This window comes from Hemicordylus capensis, chromosome 1, assembly GCF_027244095.1.
Source record: "Hemicordylus capensis ecotype Gifberg chromosome 1, rHemCap1.1.pri, whole genome shotgun sequence".
Lineage (NCBI taxonomy): Eukaryota > Metazoa > Chordata > Lepidosauria > Squamata > Cordylidae > Hemicordylus > Hemicordylus capensis.
Window position 1 is genome coordinate 110,006,402 of NC_069657.1, and position 26,954 is coordinate 110,033,355.

Genomic DNA, 26,954 nt, shown 5'->3' on the forward strand with positions numbered 1-26,954 from the left:
ATGTTAAATAAATAAATAATCTGTTTCAATTGTTTTATTTTTAATAGTTTTAACCTTTTAAATTTTAAAATTGTGTGATGTTCTAACCTCTTTTAACCTTATTTGTTGTTTTTATTGTTTTGCTGTAAACCGCCCAGAGACCTGCGTTTTGGGTGGTATATATAGAAATATTATTATTACTACTACTACTACTACTACTACATTTATATCCCACTCTTCCTCCAAGGAGCCCATACTTGAGTTTCTCTTTCACAACAACCCTGTGAAGTAAGTTAGGCTGAGAGCGAAGTGACTGGCCCAGAATCACCCAGCTAATTTCATGGCTGAATGGGGAGTTGAACTCGGGTCTCCCCGGTCCTAGTCCAGCACTCTAACCACTACACCACGCTGGCTCTACATCTGGCACCGCCCCAAGCACTTTGTCCACATCCTCAGGAATCATAGGTTGAAACTGATCCAATCTAATCAGGGGCGTAACCACTATTGGGCGACTGGGTCCAAAGAATCTGGGCTGCCGCCCCTCAGCGGCCGCGCCTCATGGCCCTGACACGCCCCCCGCGTCTGACAGCAGATGCGGGGGGCTGGTTTAGCTCCCAAGCAGGGCCGTGCAGCCCTGTTTGGGAGTTAAATGGCAAGCACTGCAGTCGCAGCGCAGCCAGGAGCAGCTCTCCCTCAGGGAGAGCCTCTCCTGGCCGCGCTGCGAACATGGCGTTGGCCCCGATCTAGCTCCCGAACAGGGCTGCGTGGGCCCGTTTGGGAGTTAGATGGCCAGCGCTGTGTTCGCCAGGAGACAAGGGAGAGCCATGGCAAAGGAGAGCCACTCCTGGTTGCTCTGCAAACGCAATACTGGCCTGGATCCAACTCTGGAATGAGGCCGCGTGGCCCAGTTCGGGAGCCAGACCACACACTCCGCGTCAGACGTAGGGGCCGCCGCTGGCCTGGCTCCGCTACTGAATCTAATACTGCAAAAGGGATTGCTGGACACCCCCTTCATAGACTTTGCAGAAATAGTGGAGTCCAAGTTGGCCCAAATACAGGAAATTTTGTCTAGGATTGCCAACAGTCCTGCATTATGCATCCATATATAAATATCACCACAGTCTATTGTTTTATGTGCACTCTGCTGCACATAGCAATATCCTTTGCAAGCAGGGCTCCCTATTCACTTCATCTCTTTGTATACATACAAGCTGCCCCTCAGTTAAATTGAATGAGAAAAGTCTGGTAAGTTGAGGGAGCTCCAAACATATATCAGAGCCCTTGTCCCCACAAGAGATCACTGGATCAGGTGATATGGTGGGAAATGGAGGGACAGAAGCAAATTCTAATAGCTAATGAAAATAAAGGAAAAATGTGCGGACTGGGAGTAGGAGAGACAAAATTATACTTCCACTGTAATGTACAAAATCATTGCAATCATTTAAAAATACATCCTTGATTGTTCACAGTCCAGCATCGTTATTACATAAAGAGCAAGCATGACCTTGCTGGTTCATGGCCATCTCCCAACTCCTGTAAAAGTTAAAGTGGCAAATAAAAGCACTGCCATTTGAAAGGATTATCCCAATACCAAAGGCAAGCAAGGTGACTCTAATCAAATACCTCACTTGGAAACAGCCTCCTTTCCTACTTTCTGATGCTCTGATCAAAAGCTCCTTTACTCCCAGTCCCACTCTGAGAGGGAGCTGGTTAACTCCTCCAAGCCTGAAACATATAGCAAGAGCACAACTGCATCTAGGAAGCCAGCAGAAAAACCATACTAGTTAGTAGCAGTGGTCTACTACTTCATATAACCACCCCAAACACAACCTTCTTCAGGCCTGCTCAACTTTGGCCCCACAGCTGTTTTGGGACCACAACTTCCATAATCCTCAACCACAGTGGCCAATAGCCAGGGATTATGGGAATTGTAGGCCAACATCTGCAGGAGGACCGAAGTTGAGCAGACCTGTATAACGTTTTCACCAGTTAGACAATATTCTTGTGGTAGCACAACTCAAATGCTAGAGAAGTTTATTGCCACCTGAAGTTGACAGAATCTAGAATCCATATAAATTCACATATTCATCTGGAAAGCTCCACTGTACTATTCTGTTTCAACAGGAAATATTTTCAAAAACAGTGAATAGTTTAAAGAAGTCTCTGCTCATTTTACAACAACTTAGGCTAAGACAGTTGGCAGAATCATACTTCTAGGGTGCAAAGTGGTCTCTCGGAGGGAAATGGCTTGGAGCTTTTCAAAATACTTAAACTCTATGCAAAGTCAGGATGTAAGTCTGTTATGAAACTGTTGTATTTTCGAAGGGTATTGAAAGTGCTGCAGCCATTGCAAAAATAAAAATTTTAAAAAATGTTATGGCTATTCTATCCATGTAGCTATTCAACAGTTAAGCCACTCTGGCTCTACCAGTGTGGTTGAAATGACAAAACAATTATTTTACTAGGCAACAAACAAACAAAAACCAGGATAGCTACAACAGAGTTGACAGAAAGACCTGAAATTTAACACCAAGGCCGCCAAGCCAACTTGCAAGCCAAATGAAAACTATAATAGAAAGGGAAGCAATGTGCATCCTTGGCAGAAATCACACTGCTTCGTTTTACATTAACAGCAAGTGGAAGATCAGTTTCTTACCACTTCATGACAAAAATTATTATTAATTACTAATGTTCTACACAGAACTGGAAACGCTAGCTATAAAAAACTCATTTGTCATTAATTTAGAAATCCAGCTAACAAAATCAAAATTACTATTTTGACCACCAGAATTCTAGATCTCTCTCCTCATTTAAAGAATGTATGGTATGGTGATATACATTTTCTGTTGAATCAAGATTTGCATGATGATAAGCTATGACATTTGCTTCTTGCAAGAAGCAAGATTTGTATTAGAAGTCAACCAAGAAGCAAGGAGATGGTAAGCCAATCAGAAGCCAGTGCGAAAACCAGTTAGCAGGGGGAAAATAACCCTCTAAAATGGCACTCTGAACTTTATGAGCGCTTTCCATAGGAACAACTGAGTCACCCAGCTGTTCCAACAAAACGTCCCAAGCATTTGCATTCCATTCTGAGCATGGCATGGAACACAAATTCCATTCCATGCACATCTCTACTATGTGTGCCTACACAGAGATCACACAAAACAATAATACAGGAGGCCCTCATTATCTGTGGTTTAGTGCATCACAGTTTCGCATATTCTCTTATGTGGTTAGGTTGGATCAGTCCCAGTTTGTGTCTCCTGAGGATGTGGACAAGGTGATTGGAATGGTGCAGCCCACCACTTTTTCTCTTGACCCTTGCCCGACATGGCTTATACTATCTGGCAGGGGGGTTGTTGTAGAAGGCTTGGTAGAGATTATAAATGCGTCTCTGAGGGAAGGTAGGATGCCTCCTAGTCTTAAAGAAGCAATTATTAGACCGCTTCTGAAGAAGCCTACCTTGGATCCCTCAGAGCTGAGTAACTGTCTCCAACCTTCTGTGGCTGGGCAAGGTAATTGAGAAGGTGGTGGCCTCTCAGCTCCAGACAGTCTTGGAGAAAACTGATTATCCATTTCAAACTGGCTTCCGAACTGGCTATGGGGTGGAGACTGCCTTGGTTGGCCTGAAGGATGATCTCCAACTGGGAATGGACAGAGGAAGTGTGATTCTGTTGGTCCTTTTGGACCTCTTGGCGGCTTTCGATACCATAGTAACCTTCTGGAGTGTCTGCGGGGGTTGGGAGTGAGAGGCACTGCTCTGCAGTGGTTCCGTTCCTACCTCTCGGGCAGGTTCCAGATGGTGTCCCTTGGAGACTGTTCTTCAAAACCTGAATTTTTGTATGGTGTCCCTCAGGGCTCCGTATTGTCTCCGATGTTTAACATCTACATGAAACCGCTGGAAGAAGTCATCAGGAGATTTGGTGCAGGGTGTTATTCTGCTGATAACACCCAAATCTATTTCTCCATGTCAGCATCACTGGGAGAGGGCATAACCTCCCTAAATCCCTGCCTGGAGATGGTAATGGGCTAGATGAGGGATAACAAACTGAGACTGAATCCAGATAAGACGGAGGTACTCATTGTGTGGGGTCGTAACTCGAGGGACGATCTTGATCTGCCTGTTCTGGATGGGGTCACACTACCCCAAAAGGAACAGGTACACAGTCTAGGGGTGCTTCTGGATCCAAGTCTCTCCCTGGTGTCCCAGGTTGAGGCGGTGGCCAGAGGTGCCTTCTACCAGCTTCGGCCGATACGCCAGCTGTGCCCGTTTCTTGAGACAGACGACCTCAAAACAGTGGTACATCTGCTGGTAACCTCCAGACTGAATTACTGTAATGCGCTCTATGTGGGGCTGCCTTTGTACGTAGTCCAGAAACTACAGTTGGTCCAGAATGCAGCAGCCAGGCTGGTCTCTGGGTCATCTCAGAGAGACCATATTACTCCTGTACTGAAGGAGCTACACTGGCTGCCGATATGTTTCCAGGCAAAATACAAGGTGTTGATCATAACCTATAAAGTCCTAAACAGCTTGGGCCCTGGGTATTTAAGAGAATGTCTTCTTCCTCATGAACTCCTCCGCCCATTGAGATCATCAGGAGAGGTCCGCCTGCATTTTCCACCGGCTCGTCTGGTGACTACTCAGGGACAGGCCTTCTCTGTTGCTGCCCCAAGGCTTTGGAATGCGCTCCCTAGTGAAATAAGATCCTCCACATTTCTGACAATTTTTAAAAAAGTATTTAAAGACACATCTGTTCACCCAGGCTTTTAACTGATATTGTTTTGATTGTTTTAGTGTTGTTTTTAGAATATTGTTTTTAAAATAGTTTTAAATTGTGAGGGGTTTTTTCTTGTTTTGTTTTTAAACTAATGTTTTACCTTTGTTTTATCTTATTGAAAACTGCCCAGAGATGTAAGTTTTGGGCGGTAGAAAAATATGTGAAATAATAAAATATTCATGGATGGGAAATTTATATTCAACCTCGTTATTTGCAGTACACACATATCTACGGTATCGACTTTTTATGGGCGTGTTCTTGCTGCACGTGCCTGACAGCTGAGAGAGGAGTTTGGAGGAGTATGTCTGAGTGTTTCTGTGAGGTTTTTCTGTTGCACTATTGGAGCTTCTTCAAAACATTTTTGGGATCCTTTGGAAGCCATTGCTCTGTAGCTTTTTGAAGTTTTGTCTAGTACTTTTTGGTGTCATTCCTGTGGAGCCTTTTGAAGCCTTTGGAAGTCCTACAGATACAGTGCCAACTTATGCAGAGACACTCTTGAATTTACAGACTGGGGGGCATTACTGGAGGAGATGGAGAGTGGGAGAGTTGAGGTGGCCAAGGCAACAGTGCTATGTTCCCTCCTTATTTTGGCTTTTACACTGAGTTTTTTTGTTGATTTTGTTGGTCATTTTCCTGGGCTCGGGAACCAAAATCCTCAGTTCCCATAGACTTAAGGTTTATTATTTATGGTTTTGTTATCCGCAGTTATAGGCCAGAAAGGGACCCCCACAAATAACAAGGGCCTCCTGTATTTGGAAAAAACAGAAATGTGTTATAACAAGAACAATTGGTTACTGTCTTGTTTTAATTTAAATATGAAAAGGTAACATTTTCTCTGTGCTGTTATTTTTTCAAAATAGTTCACCACTCTTTGCTCTTAAAAGGGTGGCCAACCCATTTCAACATACAGAAGGTCACAGGTATTCCAATCTTCTCCAAGAATATCAGAGATCTGAGCTTTAAAAAGAGTTTTACTTTGTTCCTCTGTTGTCTTTCATTTCAGACACTTCTTTCTCAAGCTAGTCATGCCACTGGACAAAAGAATGAAGTCAAAAGTTCTCATTTATCCCTAGTGGAAGTGACTCCTACACTGGTACAAGCAACAAATGTAATTGCTTCATTGCCTGCAGGTATTCATCTGACAAAAGAAGCTTTTGTGAGCAAACCACAGGTGTTACATTTCTTGATTAAAGTGAAAGATAAAAGGCCTGCAATATCAAATAACAAATTGACTATGTACTAATGAAATTTATGTTTTTGATTAGTTAAATTGCACACACACACATGCACACACTCCAAACATTTAACCTGCATGTTTCAGGTCATATGCCTAAAGATTTGAAATTGTCCCAGAAGTTACTATTCAAAGCAAACATTACATAGCTGAGCGGATAAATATTGTATTTCATTACATCAATTAGTATTTACATTTCTCCATAATAGATCAGAATGTTAGGATTTCTGAGACCTAGTACTGACTATTCCACTGTAGGTAGTAACTTGTTTTTTTCCCTTGAATACGTCACTTTCTGGGTTCATTTGCTTATTTATTTAACTCTGGAAAATAATTCAAAAGTTCCAAGAATCAATGGGCAGCATCGAGAGTAAAACCCGCATGAGCAGAACACTTCTGCTTGTTCCGGGGTGGGGGGGATTTTGCTGCTCTCTTTCCCTCTGTAGCATCAGCACTGGTTGCTTAGGTGCAAGGGGCATGTGCTCCCAATGATCGGCTGAGTGCCTCAAACCTGTTGCCTGCCTGCCTCCCAACCCCCATCGCCAACCTTGTTTGGACAAAGGAGTGCACTCTGGAATGGATTCTAGCCTAGCAAATGCTCCCCATCACTACCTCTTCCATAGCTAAGACTCCATCCTCCCCCTGCTGCACATTTAAGGGAAAGTGGGAAAGACAGAACTGAGCACCATCTCATTTTCTCTTCCACTCTCTGTCCCTTCCTTTTCCATTTGCATGAAAGGAGATGGAAAAATGGTTGCTCTGGAGGCTGGCTCCTTTGGCACTCTGGGCTTGTGCCCAGCAGCAACACAGCTGCTGGAGAACTGACAGTGTGAGTTTCAGCAGCATTGGGACTGGAGTCTGGGTTAGGGCCAATCCACAGGAAGGTCACTCCAGAGATAGAATCAAAGACAGCCCAAGGTTTGAGTGGAGAACTCCAGCTAAAAGGAGCTGGAAACAGGATGCAAGGAACAGCAGCCGGAGGGCAGCTAGAAAAGGAAACTGAAAGTCTAGGTCATGGAGAACATAGCACGGACAGGCAGGCTCCCAGCTAGAACCACCTGGAACAAGGCTACAGAGGTATGCAGGCAGAGCCAAAGGACAACTGTTGTTCAGGCAAAGATCTTATCAGGTCTGTCCGAGAAGCATTTATGGTTGGCCCAGGTCAGTACCATCTTATCTGATGTTAGCAGGTCTCACCAACCCTTACCTGGCAGGCAGCCCACTTATTCCCCCAATTCAGTTCAGCTAAAAAAGCTTCAGCTGTTTGGAGAAGAGTCAGACTCTGACCTTGTGTGAGGCATCCTAGTTTTGCTCTAGACATGAATATTAGATAGTCTGCAGGTCCCTCCTGTAGATATTCCATACCAAACTGGTACCACTCATGCCATTAAGAAATATATTGCCAAATTATATGGTACATAATTGCACAATCCATCTCAAGCATATAGGCAGAAGATACACACAGTACCTGAATGTAATGTAGGAGCAACCACAGAGACAGCAGCAAGAACTTTGTTCAAGATGTTTCATAAACTGGTCCTTATTCCCCAATACCTGGTCCTTTGTCCCTTCTATATTCCGGCAAGGAGTGGATTCTATGCTTGAGCCTCTCTCATCATAAGCACAAGACACTTATGGTGACATGTAAGTGTATTGAGAAGGCAAAAGAAACCCCTCCCATCCATCCAGCAATGCCAGCTGCAGGCCTGTTGCAGGTGTCAGGATAAATGGGTTCAGAATTCAGTGGTCAACTGACTTATGTGGGTAACACAGTTAGTATAAACAAGGAAAAACAAGTAGTGCTTAAGAATGTAAAGTTCAAGGCATAGTGTTCTGGATGGCAACTAGATACTGATTCTTACTGTTCCTGTTGTGGTACATACAAAGAGGCGTGACCACAACAACAGAATCTTGCCAAAGCTGTCTGGCTCAGAACTACCTGCCTCTCAAAATCTCTCTGGTTCTTTTGCTATGCTATTTTACTGCAGCAAGTTCTGTCCTAGCACCAAGTGGATGAAGCTACTATCTGTTCCCCATCCCTCTCTTTGCTCAGTTAAAACCTTATGTTCCTGAGACACATAGGGGCTTCTTTTCAGCAGGAGCATAGCAGCACCAAATGGCCATGAAACTGAGGCACAAGGTATGGGACCAGATGCTAAAAAGAGGAAATCAGGGGTCCTCTTATGCTGGCACTGGAAGTCTTGGACTTGATCCTGCCCTTGAAAATGGCAGGTAAGTGTTTATAGATGATCTTCAAATAATATAGTGTTAATTAACTTCACAGGAAGAACAAAACATCCAGGTAATGAATTATCCAGATATATGTTCTTTAAAAAAATAAGATCTCACACAACCTGAAGAACTTCAATTGAATAAAGAAATTAAGAGCCAGCTAGAGTATGAACATCACAACTTTTCATAAAAGTAGCCCTGCTGGTTTTTTGGGGTTTTGTTTGTTTGTTTGTTTTTTGGAGCGGGGTGGGTGGGTTCCAATCTAGTTCAGCAGTCTGTATCCCACAGCAGTCAGTCAGAAGTTTCCAGAAATCCCTCAAGAAGGGTTAGGGTTATCCCTTAGCAGTTGCCATCCCCTACTGCTGCCTTCCAGCAATTGGCATTCAATGATATACCTCCTCTGAAGTTTTCTTAAATGCATCTTAAGCTGTCTGCTCTGAGGCATCTACCTTTCACTATAACTCACTTTAAGTGGCAAATGTTCTACAAGCAATAATAATTTAAGAGCATTCTTAATTTATTTTGGAGTATTCATATTCTTGAAGTGGCTCACAATTTACAACCAACATAAAATTCCAGTTGTTCCACCTCCAAAAAACAATCTCTCATAGGTGAATTCAGATTTTTCAACACACTCCTAAATGTACTGATTCAAGGGAAATACTATTGAAGACAAGGATATCTACTTCTAAATGTTTGGTATTAAAGAAGTACTGCACTGGTGAATGTAACCAAGTGCTGAATAAAAATGTTTCTCACATTTGCAGACATAAAGACATTTAATCAATCTTCAGGTTCTGTTAGCTGTAGAGATGGCCGCAGGACAAAGGGAGCATGTCATCTCAGTGAACTTCACTTTGGCACAAAGTAAACATTTTTCTCCACATCAGCTGTAGTCAGGGCATTAGCAGTGTGTTGTAATTGATTAACAGTAGAGTGTTGCTGAGAAATGGAGTTGTATCTCAGCTTTTTATCACTATGACTTGCAAAAAGCAGGTTCCTGGTTTACAGGCCCTATCTGTATTAAGTGGCATTACTAGGTCCTCCTTCTGTTCAAGTGACACAAGGGCTTAGCATATCAGTGCCTTATGATATAAAAACTGGTTTATTACAATTTTCCTGCTTGCCTTTTCAGTTTGTAAATAACAGCTGTACCAACTGAGCATATGGTAAATAGAATGTAACACTGACATTATTAAGTAACATGCAAATACAATAGTAGAATGTTTGCGATTTTATACATAATTATATTAAAACATACAATTTGTCCAAGAACTGAGTGTTTAAACAGGATTAAAACATTCTAAAATCTGAATTATTAACTCACTTAAAGTAATATCAAAAGTGTTCCAAATTTTATTGTCCAGATATTTAATCAATCAACCCTAATGCTGACGTTTATTCACTTTAGTTTAATTTATAACACATTTTGCTTCAGAATGTTGCAAACAATTATCTGAGTAAGTCATGCCATGATCTGTGTCTTAACGGGTTTCTCTACTGGCAAATATTACCTCTCTTATACTTAATTCCATAGCGCTAAATAAATAAATAGAGTGTGTGTGTGCGCATGCATGCACACATATGCTCACATGCATACACACACAGCAAAATTAAAACAAGCAATTTTTCTTATTTTTAGAGTTGTGGGATTGAGTGTGACACAAGCAGCATTTATCAGTGGAGGGAGCTGTTAAGAGAGATAAGAACAGCCCTGCTGGATCAGGCACAAGGTCCATCTAGTCCAGTATCCTGTTTCACACAATGGCCCACCAGATGCCTCTGGGGAGCTCACAGGCAAGAGGTATGTGCACACCCTCTCTCCTGCTGTTGTTCCCCTGAAACTGGTATTGAGAAGCATTGTGCCCCTGAGGCTGGAGATGGCCCACAGCCACCAGACTAGTAGCCACTGATGATAGACCTGTCCAGCATGAATTTGGCTAAGCCCCTTTTAAAGCCATCCAAGCTGGTGGCATGACTTAATCTGACAAACAGTTGGCATGACTTAATCTGATGAGTGTGTGTGTGTGTGTGTGTGTGTGTGTGTGTGTGTGTGTGTGTGACAGACAGACAGACAGAAGGGTGTGCAGAAGATGAAAGAGATATGACAAGGTTTCAGTCCTAACGCCAGAAGTCTCCATTAGACAGGCACAAGAATGGAAATAGGGTCAAACATTATTACTGCTACATGGAAGAGTCCTGGACATCTCCTACTAAAAAACATTTGGTACAAATGGGTGGGAATGGAAAGGAGGAAGGGTGAGATTCTTCAGTTCTGTGGGCACAAAGGCATGCTGAGCACTCAATCCCAAGTTTTAATTCTCAAAATTAGCTACCAGGAAATACAGGAATTAGAGAAAGAACTAATGTGTCTGTGGTTTTATTGCTTTTTAAACAATTTAACAAGCAGAAATGGAGCTAGTAAAAAAAAAAGGGGGGGGAGACATTATAGGTTCTAATTCCCCCAAATACTCCAAACCACCTCACTCCCCTACCTAATATTCTCCTTCCCGAATATTCAGAGGTTCTGATCACAGAGAAAGGCCAGAACTGCATGCTGTGGGTGATGCATCGCTATTGTCACAACCAGCAGCACTGTATCTCCTGCTCTTCTTTCCTTCATAATGTTTAGTAAGACATGCATCCTTCAAAATGCATGAATGCAAGTTTTGCCATCCCTGTTCCACTTTGCTGGCTGCCACTCATGGGCTAGGGAAACTCAGAACACAACACCACTCTTCAGTAGTTATCTCTCCACATTCATTGAACAAGAGGAAAGGGGGAGTGGGAGCATGCCAGCTAGCCCCCCCACTCCGGATGATACACTCCTTGGCCGCACCACAAACCTCCCCATGCTCAGCATTTGCCTGGCAGGCACTGAACATGGGGATGGGGTGGGGCCATGAGCAGGAGCACATAAGTATGGGGCATGTGGTTAGCCAGTCTGTACCCCCCACTACATTCAGTGGACATGGGGAGGTAACCTCTAAAGAGACCTAATGATATTACATCTTGCTTTTTGACTTCCTAACATTAACAGGAAAGAGAGAAGAACAAGGAGGAGGAGACATGGAGACACTGCTCTTGGTGGTCCTCATAATGTGCAGTGTGAATCAAAAGAGACAGATAGTACCAGAAAGAGAGAGAAGTAGATTCATTTGCACTATCAACAGAGACAAACCTGTTTCATAGGATCTTACATGGATATCTCCGCAACAAAGGAGTGACACGTGACATTGTTGTGGGTTTTGTTTTTGTTTTTTACTCCAGGGATCTTTTTAAAAAATTGATTCTACAAAAAGGACTGGCTCTTCTTGCATTAACAATTAAAATAAATCCAGTGTTGAAGTCCTTTAAAACATAAAACTCCACGCTGTGGAGCCAGCGTGGTGTAGTGGAGTCTGCGTGGTATAGTGGCTAGAGCGCCGGACTACGACCGGGGAGACCCGAGTTCAAATCTCCATTCAGCCATGATACTAGCTGGGTGACTCTGGGCCAGTCACTTCTCTCTCAGCCTAACCTACTTCACAGGGTTGTTGTGAAAGAGAAACTCAAGTATGTAGTACACCGCTCTGGGCTCCTTGGAGGAAAAGCGGGATATAAATGTAAAATAATAATAATAATAATGATGATGATGATGATGATGATGCCAGGTTGCTTACCTGTAACTATAGGTTACTCACCTGTAATGTTGGTTCTTCCAGTGGCCATCTGTACTTCTACACATATGGGCTATGCGCCTGTGCAGAGACCACGCTGGAATCTAACAAGTTCGATTTCTCCTGCTTTGGGCAGGAACCCGGTCCCCAGCCGCTATATGCGGCTGCGCCACTCTTCATCCCCTCAGTCACAGAGTCCACCTGCAGTAGAACCAGTGGGGAGGACGGGAGGGCATGCAGAAGTACAGATGACCACCAGAAGAACCACCGTTACAGGTTAATAACCTGTAGTTTTTTGACGTGGTCTCTGTCTTCTACACATAAGGGTGCATAGCAAGCAAGCACCCAAGGAGAAGTGGGGGAAGACACAGAGGCAAGCAGCTCAACTGAAAATCGATTGCAGGACACTCCTGCCAAATACAGCATTATTACGAGCTTGAACATTGATAGGATAATGCTGAATAAATGAATAGGGTGAAGCCCAAGTAGCTGCCTGACAGATAGCGTCCAACGGGACCGCTCGATCAAAGGCTACAGAGGCCACCACGGACCTAACAGAGTGAGCCTTCACAGGGACAGGCAACTGCTTACAGGCCAGTTGATAACACAGTTCAATAGTGGAGACTATCCACCGGGACATGGATTGGGCCGAGACCTGAAACCCTTTCCGCGGCCCATCGTTCAAAACAAAAAGGGGGACTTCCTCCACTCAGATCTCTGCATGTAAGAGAACAGAGCCCTATGTAGATCCAAACAGTGCAACTGCCTCTCTGCATCCGCTGAAGGATTTGGAAAGAACACAGGCAAAGTGAGTGGGGACGAGCAGTGAAACATGGGCACCACCTTAGGCAGGAACTTGACATCCGTCCTGAGTGAGGTTTCTGGAAGGCAGGCTTATTGCATTGCGTTGCCTTGTATCTGAGAGGGAACTTGTTGCTCCAAAAGGATTGTTCAGAAGGCGAATGGTGGTGAGCCAGCTCTCTCTGCGTCCGATGAGGCGACCGTTTGGAAGTTCTCTGTAACTTCGGCGACGGAGAGCTATAGGACAGGGATTCTGTGGTGTTCCGTAACTTTTGCACTTTTTGAAACATATCATCGGTTTGTTCTGAAAACAGGCTAGAGCCCTCAAAGGACAAGTCCTCCACCCTGGGGCGAGCCTCATAGTGAAGGCCAGATGACCTAAGCCAAGTGTGGCATCGAAGTGCCACGGATGTGGCCATAACTTTAGCGGCACACTCCTGAGTGACAGGCAGAATACAGTTCCTGCTTGGAGACTTGCATGACCTCCCTCAGAAATGACTTTGCAGTATCCCACTTATCCTGAGGGAGGAGATTCAGGAAAGGACCCACTTTCTCCCACAAGAACTGGTTATATCTGGCATTACATGCTTGATAGTTTGCCACACATGAGTGCAAGGCTGCAGCAGAATAAAGTCTTCTCCCAAAGGAGTCCAATTTCTTGTCTTCTTTATCATCTGGGGTCAACTGGCTATGACTCCTGGACCTCTGTAAAGAGGCCTCTACAACGAGAGAGTTTGGGGTAGGGTGACTTTTCAAAAAGGCTGTAGCCTCCTAGAACTGCACCCTGTAGAAGTTCTCCAGGCGCCTATTCGGCTGAGAGAGCATATTAGGCTTCTTCCAGTGGGCTTTCACCACTTCCAACAAGGCTGGGTTGAAGGGCAAGGAAGCAGGCACCTTGGCCTCCGAGTCAATCAGGCTGAATACGGGGTCCAGCTCCCCTTCTTGAAGGGTACAGAGATTTACCCCCAGAGCCTACGGCATACGGGTAGCATAGGTGGTATACACTTTTAGGTCCTCCGGCAGAGAAACTGGCTTTGAATCCGAGTGGAGATCAAGTGGGAATGAACCTGGGGAGACAACCTCAGAGTCCTGTGAACTACCCTCACTGTCCGATGTAGGGTCCAATGGGACCAACAGGTCCTGGGGTACAGGGGAGAAACCCGATGAGGAATCTGGCATATCAGCCAGGTGGGCCAGAGCTGGGACCAAAGGTTCTGGTGGCAACCACCCAACTGGTGGTTGGTGCGGCTTCAATACCAACATGAACTCCACAGCACAATCCTCCCAGTCCCAAGGCGAACGACGAGGAGAGAGGAAACACGGTTGCCCCTCTGCATGTGTGGGGGGCATCCAGACAGTCCTCGGTACCGTAGGCTGGCGATATTAAAGGTCTTCTGGGTGACGAGACCCATAATGGGATTGAGCATAGTCTGAGCAGTCCGAGCTGCCATCCAACCAGGGTCCCAATGCCAGGAGCTGTAGATATGCTCCGATTCCAAAAGTGGGGAACAATACTCCATGGTATGATATCGATCCCGGTGATCCCAAGACAGATCCTGCTGATATGCCAAGGAGCGCTGCTCTTGGTATCGACGCAGAGGTGACCTACGTCTAGGATCCACGGAGCACTGGCATCAAACTTGGGTGGAGCGTAGGCTTCTTCCTCAGCTGAAGCGCAGTCAGGTTCCCTCACTGCAACTGAGTCCAAAGCCCCCCCGACGCCACCTTCTTCAAGGTCGGGGCCAACGATCCCTTGGCATCCGTTGATCCCTTCTGCTTGGGGGCCTGGGTTTGATCTTGTTCTGTTGGGGAGTAGTGGTGGTGCTGCTGCTTCTGCTTCTTCGTCCCCGACAAATTCGGAGAGATCGCAGGAACCGCCTGAGGCTATTAAGAGGGGAGCTCCTCCAACCGCGCTCTATTGCTTGACGCTGCCGAAGGCTGAGCGTCCGAGAGCAACAATCCCGATACCGGGACCTGGTCTTCCACAGTACTGACAGTCAATCGCTTCGCCAACATCGAAGCAACCATTTTTCAGAGACTGTTTAATTTTTAAGGCTTCTGAAGAACGGAGAGCCAGATCCCACAGGGCAGCACGCAAGCGAGAAGCCCTATTCCTGAGAGCCTGCTTAATAAACTTCTGGCAATGCAGGCAGGTCTCTACTATGTGGGACTCCCCCAAACACAAAAGGCACTCTACATGTGTATCAGGGGAGAGAAGCTTCAATCCACAGCGGATACACTTTTTAAAGTTCTTCATACCCAGCTTACACACTGAGGGCCAGCAGGCCACCACGCTCTGTCCCAGCTGGGACCAGAACTCGAAGGAAAGACCGTTAAAGAAAAACGCAAAGGTGAAAAAATGCAACTGTGCGAAGAAAAAACAAAGGAAAACTAGAGAAATGCAGAAGAAACAGGAGAAAAATAACCAGGACTACCAGAGCCAACGAGTTGCTGAACTGAAAGACACCATGATGTCCGCTGAAGCGTGGATGAAGAAAAACTGAGGGGGTGGCGCAGCCACGTATAGTGGCTAGGGGCAGGGTTCCCGCCCAAAGCAGGATAAATCAAGCTTGTTAGATTCCAACGTGGTCTCTGCGCAGGCGCATAGCCCTAGTGATGTGCCCGGACCGGTCCGGAGGCCATTCTATAGGCCTCCGGACTGATCTGGACATGGGCAGTTCGGATTTGGGTGGTTCTGGGTGGGGGGTCCCCTTAAGGGCGGGGAGGGTTTACTTACCCCTCCCACCGCTTTCCCCCCTCTGGCCCCCGTATTTCTTTGAGTAATTGGGGCGGCAGGATACCTCCCTGCCGCCCCTTCCCCTGTTTGGCATGCAGTACTGTGCAAAAGGCTTTTAGAAACCTTTTGTGCACATGCGCACATGTATTTCCTTGAGTAAACAGAGCAGCAGGATATCTCCCTGCCGCCCCTTATCCCGCTTTGCTGCACTTTTGCAGCAAAGCAGGAGAAGGGGTGGCAGGGAGATATCCGGCCGCTCCGTTTACTCAAGGAAATACGAGTGCGCACAAAAGGCTTCTTAAAGCCTTTTGCACAGTACTGCATGCCAAGCAGGGGAAGGGGCGGCAGGGAGGTATCCTGCCACCCTAATTACTCAAAGAAATACAGGCGCCGAAGGGGGAAAGCGGCGGGAGGGGTAAGTAAACCCTCCCCGCCCTTAAGGGGACCCCCCACCCCAGTGCCGGACCGCAGCTCCGCGCACACCCCTACACAGCCCATATGTGTAAAAGACAGAGACCACGTTGAACAACCGCAGTTCTTGAGGTGGTCCATTGTCCTTCACACTTTGGATGTCTGCTCTTTCGTAGACAGGACGTCGGAACCTTCTAGAGCTGTAAGCTATATGCTTTTTGGTGGTAGCCCCGCCCCCTTGGTGACACACATATGGCTCCTCAGAGATTACTTCCATCAGTCCCTGACTGCCACAATCATACATAACAGGTCAGTGACTGCTAAAGTGGGGAGGAGGTAGGGTTGTATGACGGACAATGGACCACTACAAGAACTACCGTTACAGGTAAGTAACCTGACTTTCTTGTTAGTAGTCCTATTGTCCTCCACACTTTGGAGATTAGTGAGCTATTCACCAAGACAGTGGGAGAAGCGGGCATCTACTGAAAAACTGTTGAGAATTGCTGGTCCTAACTATAAGTGGGCTCTTGACCTGGTTTCCAAAGCATAGTGGTGCACGAAGGACAAGTATCCTTTCCACGTTCCTACAAATGAGAATGACTGAAAAAAAATGAGAGGATAGACAGATAGAACAAACAAAAAACTAAAAGAGAAAGGGTAAGAGGTTTGTTTGTTTTTGACAGCTCTCCTCACACGGAGTGCGGCAGAAGGTTTCCCAAAGTTGCTATCGTGGCGGTCGGAAGAAGACAGGGAGGTAATCTGTGAGGGGCTATATGTGTGTCACCAAGGGGGTGGGGCTACCACCAAAAAGCATATAGCTTACAGCTCTAGAAGGTTCCGACCTCCTGTCTATGCAAGAGCAGACATCCAAAGTGTGGAGAACAATAGGGCCAATAACAAGAAATAATTACCACAGGCATGATGTAATACCGCCATCTACAATGCTGGAGCATTTTTTTTAAACACACAACTATGTAATGCACCAAATGGATTTTTTAGCTCATCCAATCCAAAACGCTCTGAGCAGGTTACAATAAATTGAAGGACAGGCAACAACAAATCAAAATTAATTCAGGCAGATAAAATACAGTGTTAAAAGTGTTTAAATCTGTCCCCTCACTATTCTATTTCAGCTCCCTTGCCTCTTACCTAAAAGAACCTCCAACCCTTTATCCCAGTCCAGACTTTTTTCCAAGTTTGCCTACATTTTTATAAGAGGAGTATGTAACCACCCATCCTCCTAAAACACTGGAATAAGGACTTCCCCAACAATACTCTTGCACAACAGAGAGCCTCCCTCCTTACCATGAAATTGCTGTCAAAGAGGAAGTGAGAAGCAATCCCCTAAGCAATCTCTAACATTACATTACTAAACACTTCCCTGAATATTTCAGTTTTCTTGCCCCTCATATTAGACAGCTTCCTCCCCACTTACCCCTCAAGCCCATCTTATTGACCAAGATATATATTTTTAAAAGCCATCCATAAATATCTTCTCAAATTCCTAATATTCCAACCTACCGAGAAAGGGAGTGCTACAATTGAAGATCCCACCTCCAACCCCACAAACAAGTAGTCTCTGAATAATCCTCAAGTGGTTGGTGCCTTTAGATAACACCACCAAGCAGTTGGCTTTCAAGCAAACAGCTTTTTATCTAGGCTCTAGAAAGGTGAGGGGCTACAGCTACAGCCATTCAAACGCTTGAAGCTCTCTTCAGGCACAGACTGGTGAAAAACCCTTTGGTATAAGCAATGTTTAAGAAGTACTCTGCTTCAAAACATCTCCCTTTCTTCCCATCTACCTTTGTTTAGTCGATTCCTTCACAGTTTCAAGGACCCGGCCCATTCCTTTCTCCAAAATATTATCACTTGATGGGAAACTTGATGACCATAATTGCTGAACAGGACAGTTTCAAATAAAGCCCAGAAAGCTGCACAGAAACACTTCTCTAAATCCCCCCAAGCAGGATGTCTTGGTCCCCACCAACTGAGCTCCCATGTGCTAGAATATCTCTGAGAGGAGAATGAACTGGCTGGAGAGACTTGGGGTGGGGGGAGAACAGCGGAAGGGATGGAGACGAAATGAAGATGAGGCAGGGAGTAGGATCATTTGCGGCTGGAGTGAGGGGGGATGGGGGACAGGGAGAACTAGGGGCACAGATGCTCTGCACTGGGTCAGCTAGTTCTAAAATATAATTTAAGATCATTTTTAAGACAAATCTCTACTTAATGCAGAAGTATCCAAGTTAGATGGTATATTGTACAATTTTCCCCCCTTTATTCAGAAGATGTATATGCAGCCGTTCTTTGTACATGAATTTATGGCAGCTTACAACAAAATACATTAACAACAACTACTACAAATATTTATATACGCTTTTCAACAAACGTTTCCAAAGCGGTTTACATAGAGAAACAACAAACAAATAAGATGGATCCCCTGTTCACAAAAGGCTCACAATCTAAAAAGAAACACAAGACAGACATCAGCAACAGTCACTGGAGGTACTGTGCTGGGGATGGATAGGGCCAGTTACTCTCCCCCTGCTAAATAAAGAGAATCACCACGTTAAAAATGTGCCTCTTTGTCCAGTTAGCAGGGGTTATGTCCAATTAGCAGGGGTTAAAAACCAGAGTGAAAACAACAGAGTAAATCAAGAGTCTTTAACACTCTTCTGATAAAATCCTAACACTGTGGTATAAGACAATTATTAAACAAGGCAATCACAAAGTTAGGGAAAGGCCTGCTGAAATAAAAAAAGTCTTCAAATTCCATTTAAAATTATACAGGGAGTGGGCAAGCCTAAGATCAAGGGGCAGGGAGTTCCAGAGAACTGGGGCTATCACTGAGAAGACTTGCCCATGGGTCACTGACAGTCATGCTTCAGAAGGTGGTGGGAATCACAGGAGTGCCTCACTAGATCTCACAGGCTGGGCAGTGCTATGTGGGAGTAGGCTGTCCTTCACATATCTTGGCCCTAAGCCATTTCATTTCAATTAGTTTTCCAGTTTGACATCAGTAATTTAATTATAATTCATTTGGATTAGTTTTTCAATTTGATATCATTTCTTCTACAAGTCTGGAAAATATAGTACAGAGACTAAAAAGACAAGACTTTAAAACCATCATTTAGTCCTCTGTGTTTGGGTATTGTTTTGTTGTTGTTGTTTTTGTAAATAGCAAAAGAGCACCCTAATCTACACTGGGACTGTGGCAGGAGCAAAGATTTTCATCTCCTCTCTATGGTCTTGGTCCAGATTGGGCCCCTCCCACAGTTGATGTTAAGTTAAAAAAAACACGCGTAGAGCTAAGCAATGTTTTAAAATCATATCATGGATGTATGGATCCAGTTTATAGAACTGGATGCTTATAGAACTTATCCGGCCAGAGACCAAAAAAAGGCACATTTCAGAAACTATAAAGAAACTCACTATCATTTATCTGGTATAGTTGGGAATCTGATCATTATTATAGAACAGTGACTCTTGCCTACCCACTTCTCACCAGCTGGTATTTCAGAAAAGTAAATAGTGTTATCTTCAATCTAGAAATCAAACATAAGCTAGAACAGAATTTTTATTTCATTTTTCTCTTTTATTACATTTCCCCACATCTATTTGATTTTATCCAGCTCTATCTCCTGCCCTATATAAACTTTTGATTTACTATAATTAGCTGCAAAGTGCCACATTGCCAGTCTGTGGGACAACAGGAATAAAACTGAGTAATTCTAGTTTTTCACTAAGAAATCTGTTTTTACAGTTCTTACGGACCTTGAAGGACATTAGGCTTGAGGAGGCTATGCTAGTAAAAGCCTTAAGCGAAGCTTGCTTGAAATTTAGAGCAGGTGGTATGTAGATACCCAAAAGAGCATATAAAGAAGTTTGCTCACATTCTGCTTGGGAAGCAAAGGGGCTGATCTAGATTTGGAGTTACAAAGGATTGTAAGTAACAACAATTCCAAAAAAAGGAAGAGGCACAGCCTAATTGTTCTTGCTTGGACCGTGTTGGAGCCATAAGCACCTCCTCCAACCAGCTGAACAGACCCAAATCTACTTCCAGATTATGACAGGCTGAGGTCACCAGGCAGGGAAATGAAGCCATCTTGTGTGTCCTCTCCTCTCCAACCCTTCAGAGACAATAATCTGTCTGGTGAATCATGAAAGAAATAAACCGTCCATTAAAGTGAAGATAATGCCATTTAAAATCCACCAGTATATAATTCAGTTTAAAAGTCCCGCAAACAAAAAGGTGTTTATATGACTTCTTGATGTTTTATGTAACTTTTTGATATAACTCAAAATAATAGAAAGCAATACTACTTACATAACTGTGAATCTTAAGAAAATCTGAAGGACTGCTTGTACAGACTTTATCTCCTTCCAAGCCCATTACTCTTTTACAGATATTTGATTTGGGGTCAGCTGGGTTTTTTGCAATGACAATATCACCTCTGAGGAGAAGATAAGGAAATGTCAGTATCCAACAATATTTGTATGATTTTTCAACCAATGGTGGACAATCTTTCTGGAAGTGTAAGAGAATAATTCTCCTGGGGATCACCCTCTATCACACTGGGGTGATTTTGTCTATTAGAGGCAATGCTAGATCAGCATAGTAGCCTACATCTAGACTAGTGTTGCACAAACTCAGTGCTGTCATGCTAGTGCAAGGACATTTCACAGAGAGAGGAACACATGGTTCCAGACTAGTTCTTGCACTAGGGATGTGCCCGAAACATTTCAGTGCCTCATTACAGAGACGACGAAATGATTTGAGCTGCCGCAGCTGAATCACTTCAGCAGGGGGCAAGCAGTAGCTTTAAAAGGAGGCACGTAGATCTTAACTGCTTCCCCACCATGGCCATGTTGGTTCTAAAAAGCCATGCTGTGCAGCTGCGGTGCCGATCACAGCAGCCCACGCATGATGCAGGCATGCACATGGGTGCTGCACATGCGTGGTGGCCAGTTGCATAGTCAGCAAAACAGCCATGTGCGTGCTGACACTGTGTGCGGATTGCTGGGAGCAGCACCGCAGTCGCACAGCACAACTTTTTAGAACCAACAGCACCGTAACGGGGCAGTGAAGGAGCAGGTAAGACTTACATGCCTCCGTTTAAAAGCTACAGCTCTTCCCCCACGCCCAGTTGCATGAAACGCTTTATGCACATCCCTGTCTTGCACTAGCTGAAGATGTTGACAAGTTGCACAACAGGTTGCACAGCCTTGTATACGTTCCAGAGATCTTCCACTAGTGGTTGTACAACATCTTAAAGCATTGCATCTTAGCGCAACTCTGAAAACTTTTGAAATGTGTGCAACTTTTCTCGTTGCACTAGCACAACACTAGTCTGGATGTCAGCCAGTGTTGGAAAAGCAGGAAGGAATGTAGTCCTATTCTGTGTCATAACCAGAACCATAGACCTTCTTGCTCTTGTCAAGCAACAAGTGCTACAATCTTTCACAGCTTGTGCCTCTTGTAGAACCCAAACCACAGGTTGGCCATCCATGTTATAAAGCATTCTACAAAACTAATCAGCAATATATTCTCTCTTTTTCGATCTCTGTATATTTTTTATAACACGAAACTAATATAATCTATGTCTGTAGTCCAAAAGAGCTGGACAGGGAATCTTTCACAATCATAGCAGGCAATAAAAGTCCAATACCTACACTGTAATTTCAATGATAAGCCATCAGTTTTCAACTAAAATAAAACAGATCCAATAAGATGGATTCTAGGCCACAAACTTGCAAACCTAGCAACTACACCATCTTGTTCCTGCCTCCATGACTTACAACCTACCACAACCTATGTTTGAATTGTTATCCAGCAGCAATAACTGTTAGGTTGTAAATACAAAGCTTAATGCATGGAGCTGGTATTTTATATGACTGCTAAGCACTGTGTACACATTCACTGCTCCATAAACTACTAATAAAATAGCATCCTGATAACATAATAAATGGTATTTACAACATTTCTGGAGAGAATTGCTCTCCTAATTTGCTTCCTGGAGATAAACTGTAGTTGTCCATTATAATATAACTTAGAAGTCACAAAGTATGCTAGAAAGTCAGAAGATCTGAAATTTAGTATAGAACAACCTCCCAATTTTTGTATGAATGCCAACAATAAGAAGGTTTCCAAGATCAAGCAAGTTTCCAACAGGCACAAAATGCTACAACTCATAATTTCTGATTGAAAAAGGGTATGTGTGTGATGAATAACATTAACAATAAAAACAGGAATATGATTCTAAGAACAAGCATAGTCAATCAATAAGTATACAGAACCCATGGAAAATAGAGTAGAGCAAATAGAAACATACTTCTGAATGCTAGAAAAATGGTAGCTAAGATTCTCTGAAAACACCATATCAGAATTTTGAATTGTAGGCTCCATTGAGGGTCCTGAACACTAAAACAAAACAAAAAAATGAAGAGAACAATTACTGTTTGCAGAATATTTTGCCATTTATAATATTTAAATTAATTACAAAATTTGCAGGTAGAAGCTAGATTTCCAAGACTACACTGCACAGTTGAGTACAAAACGTAGAAAACGGTCTTCTGGAGTTCCATGGGATTAATGCCTCTGTCACTAGACTTGGGATCCATAGATACCTGAACTCTAAACGTTCATGGCATTGTTCCTTGCCACCTCATGCTAATTAACCTCTTTACAGCTCCATCACATGTCATAACATAGGGTTATGGCAGTCAGATCCTTGCCAGCCTGTCTTCTGCATGCAGTTTCTGACCCAGCCTCCACCATTTGTGTATGTGTTTCTTAGCAGGGATGTGCATGGAACCGACGATGGCCAGTATGACAGGGGGTGATTATCTTTAAGGAGCAGGGAGAATGCTCTTACACCACCACCCCGCTGCCTTTTCCCCACCAGCACTGTGCTTTAAAACTGCCCCATGGGGCGGCAACGTACTTCCTTGCCGCCCCAGTGCAGGTCAACCTGGGAAGTGCCCGGTCTGATGCACACTGGGGCGGCAAGGAAGTATGCTGCTGCCCCGCAGGACGGTTTTTAAGCACAGCGCTGGTGGGAGGAATGCAGATGGGTGTGTGTGTGTAAGAGCACCCTCCCTGTTCCTTAAAGGAAACCCCCCACTGAACTGGCCGAACTGCCGGACCTTCGAACCAGTCTGTAAAAGGGCCTCCGAACCAGTTCATACTTCTTAGCAACGGGTGATATGGAAGGATGAAGATGGCAAGTACCCAAGGATATGATGACTCTATCGTTGGGTAAATTTATTGTAAGAACTATTGATGGTTCCCGAGGAATATTTATTACTTATCTTCTTTATATATAATTTTCTAAGGCATACCCGTGGCTAATCCCATGTGTGGCAGCTCTCATGAGAGTTCGGAGATAGCCATGGGACGGGTGGGGGAAAGAAAATGGCGGTGGTGGTGGCGGTGGCAGCAGCCAGACAGCAGTATGCGTGGGCAGGTGAGAAGAAGCTGCCGGGTGGGCGAGAAGAAGATCCTTGTTCAAAGCTGATGCTTCATGTGCTGGTCCAGGAGAGCTCGCCTTGTGGTAGCAAGTATTAATTGACCCATTTGCTAAGCAGGGCCCAGCCTAGTTTGCATTTGAATGGGAGACTACACATGTGAGCTGTGTAATATATTCCCCTTAGGCGATGGGGCCACTCTGGGAAGAGCACCTGCATGCTAGTATGCAGAAGGTTCTAAGTTCCTTCCCTGGCATCTCCAGATAGGGCTGGGATAGACTCCTGCCTATAACTTTGGAGAAGCTGCTGCCAGTCTAGGGAGACGATACTGAGCTAGATGGACCAATGGTCTGACACGGTATAAGGCAGCTTCCTGTGTACCTATCTGTTCCCTCCTGCCTTAAGCAAAGTTTTAAAAAAAATCTAAAGTTCAAGTTCCACAATTTAAAAGAGCAGCCCCCAAACTGTTATTAAAACAGTTTTTAAGTTTTGTATGCTGGAGAACAACAGAGTGAAAGCTGGCATGCTAATATGACAGTGGTTTTCATCATTACATTATGACTTTAAAGATCATTGCCACCATTAACTCACCACAACAATTCCTCCAAGATATTCGAAGGCACAGTGAGCTATGCACCCATACTGAATGGTGTATCCAAGAAGTCGAAAGGTCTTTCCCACAAGATCTCGCAACATAGCAGTGTTAGAGTTGTGTTGCTGGTCCTGGTTTAATGGAAGAGAAATACACTAATCTTGGATGTAGTAAGAGTATTTAATATATTTTTATATATTGAGAAAAGGTAAATTTCCAAAGGTAAATCAGGGTTCACATTAATTTTCATAGAAATAGATTAGAAGGACATTAGAAACATAGAACTCTACTGTGGTTAGAGGGAGCTTAAAAATGAAAGGAGGAAAGGATGGAAGTACTTGAACCCTTTTCCTTTCCTTAATATGACTCTGCAAGTATAAAGTAGGGATTGTAAATTGATTTGGGAACAAATCGATGTGTATCCAAATCTAGCTCATTCAGATGATTTGGAGACGAAACAAATCACACTTGTGGTCAATTGGCTAGATTTGGGTCCAAATCAAATCGTGTCAGATTCAAATCTAATCGAAACAAGATTTGGATCCCTCCTATTAATTTCCCCAGATTCCCAGCTTTCATCTAAAAAAGAAAGCTAAGTTCTAACCATTGTAGAAATGGAGTTATGGAGCAAAATGTGTGGTCACTATTTTTCCAAGTGTTTCGATTCTTTGGTGTATAATAACTTTTCCTCAATGAATCCCTATGGAGTATTCATTACACACCTTCATTTCTTCTATTCATTTTGACTGCCTTTGGACAGTGCCAACTGTCAGCTGCCATGTGCCAACTACAACCTGCTCCCACCCTCAAGGCAGTGGGGTACTACTCAGTTTATGTTCTAGGAATTTTTTCAAGTGTTTAGGCTCTTCGGTGTCCAATAACCTCTCTTCATAATTCCCTATGAGGATTCATTTCACACCAAAGAGTCTAAACACCTCAAAAATTCCTAAAATATAGACTGAGTACCCAGTGACTTGCGGGTTGTGGGAGTAGTTGGCACATGGGACGCCACTAATTCCCCACCCCCACCCGTAGAACAGTGGGGTCAAAATGAACAAAGAACTGAAGGTGTGTAGTGAAGACACCAAAGAATCTAAACACTTGTGTGTGTGTAGTTGACACATGACAGTTGACAGTTGGCACTGTCCAATGACATTCAAAATGAACAGAAGAAATGAAGGCATATAATGAATCATCATAGGGATTCATTATTTATTTATTTGATATACCACCCTTCCAAAAATGGCTCAGGGTCATTTTTAGACACCAAAGAATCTAAACACTTCAATATTCCTAAAAAAAACCTGGAGTACCACTGCATTGCAGGTGGGGGTGGGATGTTTTTGGCACATGGCAGTTGACAGTGGCACTGTCCAATGACAGTCAAAGTGAACAGAAGAAATGAAGGTGTGCAATGAATCCTCATAGGGATTCATTATGAGGAAAAGTTATTATACAGCAAAGAATCGGAACACTTGAAAAATAGTGACCACACATTTTGCTCCATAACTCCACTTCTATAAGGGCTAGAGTTTAGCTCTCCCCCCCCCCCCCAATCATTTTTAAAATGAATACCGGGAATCCATGTTAGGGTTAGGATAGGGCGACTTCAAATCCCCATTATTTCCTATGGCAGAAATATACAAACTCAGTAAAAACTAAAAGAAATCATTAAAAATCAACCAAATGCCCCACTGTCTTGAAATCTGGGTGGTAGGTTGCAGCCCCGGGAATCTACCCACCAACCAAATTTGGTGCCTCTGGAACCTTCATAAGTGGTCTGAATTGATCCAAATCCAATCAAATCCAAATTGATTGTGGGGTGATTTGGGGGACAGATTCGGACACAAAACAAATCAGGGGTGATTCAATTCAGGCACAAATCAAATAAAATTCATGCACATCCCTAGTATAAAGTATTCAGGTACCCAATCAACTACCTTACATTGTTTCACTCCCTTTCTGTGGTCCAAACTGAATCACTGGCTACTGTGCCCCTAAGTTCAAACAGTGGATCATGGGGTCCAGGATCATTATTGAGCTGAAAACCTGCCTTGAGTGCTCCTTGACTTCCAGCTGGCTGGGCCACTTAGGGCTTGCTGCTAATCCCTAGTTTTATTAGACCAGGGTTTTTCAGAGGTTATTAGTAGTTGCCTTACTTTGGAACAGAAAAGCACACAATCTAATTAGTATGTTATCTGGATACTTTTTGAATCGTTACCAGAAGCACTCCTTATCCCACCATAGTTCCCGGTTTCTGAAGAAGCAGAATGGCCATAAGTGCTGCTTACCAGCTTAGATTGGTGAGCCACTGGCACCCTTTGACAGGGACCTGGCCACTGCCATCCATGCACTGGTAACTTCCAGTTTCAACCACTGACAAGCACTGGCCATAAGGAGCATTAGACTTCTGTGAGCCAGTCTGCACTGGCTCTCTGTCTACTCCTGGAACAGATTAAAGGTATGATGATCATGATTTTAGAAAATCCTGAACAATATATGCTTATCTAAGGAAGCATTTCCTGCCATGTGAACTGATTTACACTATTTACATGAGGCCTTGCCTTCACATGAAGAAAAATCTAGTGGGGCCAGGGCAGATCTTCTCTGTGGTGGCCACTGAATCAGCTTCTTAGCCAGATCACTTCAATATTTAATTTAATTTAATTTAATTAATTAATTAGATTTATATACTGTCCTTCCGATATGGCTCAGGGCGGTTCGCAACATGATAAAAACAATTAAAAACAAATTAACAATTAAAATCAAACTATTAAAATACAATAAAACCAATAAAACAGCTAAAAGCCCTGAAAATCAGGGCAACAATTTAAAACAGTTTAAAACAATTAATCATTTAAAATTCTGGAAGGCCAGGCCAAATAAGCACATTTTAAGGACTCTCCTGAAGGACAGCAATGATCTCAGATTACGAATTTCTACCGGGAGTGCATTCCATAGCCCAGGAGCAGCTAAAGAGAAGGCCCGCCTCTGCGTCGCCACCAGACGAACTGGTGGCAACTGGAGACGGACATCCTCAGATGACCGTAATGTGCAGTGGGGA

General features: G+C 43.9%; 1 protein-coding gene across 10 annotated transcripts in view; it reads right to left on the minus strand.

The window, feature by feature from the left end:
* Positions 1-26,954, minus strand: part of IMMP1L (inner mitochondrial membrane peptidase subunit 1) — a 78,931-nt gene that overhangs the window by 18,884 nt on the left and 33,093 nt on the right. For 8 of the 10 annotated variants that reach the window (XR_008313001.1, XM_053283066.1, XM_053283063.1 and 5 more), the window contains 3 exons: positions 23,890-24,021; positions 22,164-22,252; positions 20,159-20,285 (listed from right to left, as the gene is read on the minus strand). Coding sequence is in view for 9 of the 10 variants with exons in the window: in XM_053283066.1 (XP_053139041.1) it covers positions 20,159-20,285; positions 22,164-22,252; positions 23,890-23,994 (321 nt within the window). In the remaining variant the exon portion in view is untranslated. Of the gene's footprint in view, positions 1-20,158; positions 20,286-22,163; positions 22,253-23,889; positions 24,024-26,181; positions 26,336-26,954 lie in introns of those variants that run through there. The other 2 variants (XM_053283065.1, XM_053283067.1) reach the window with 2 other exon arrangements.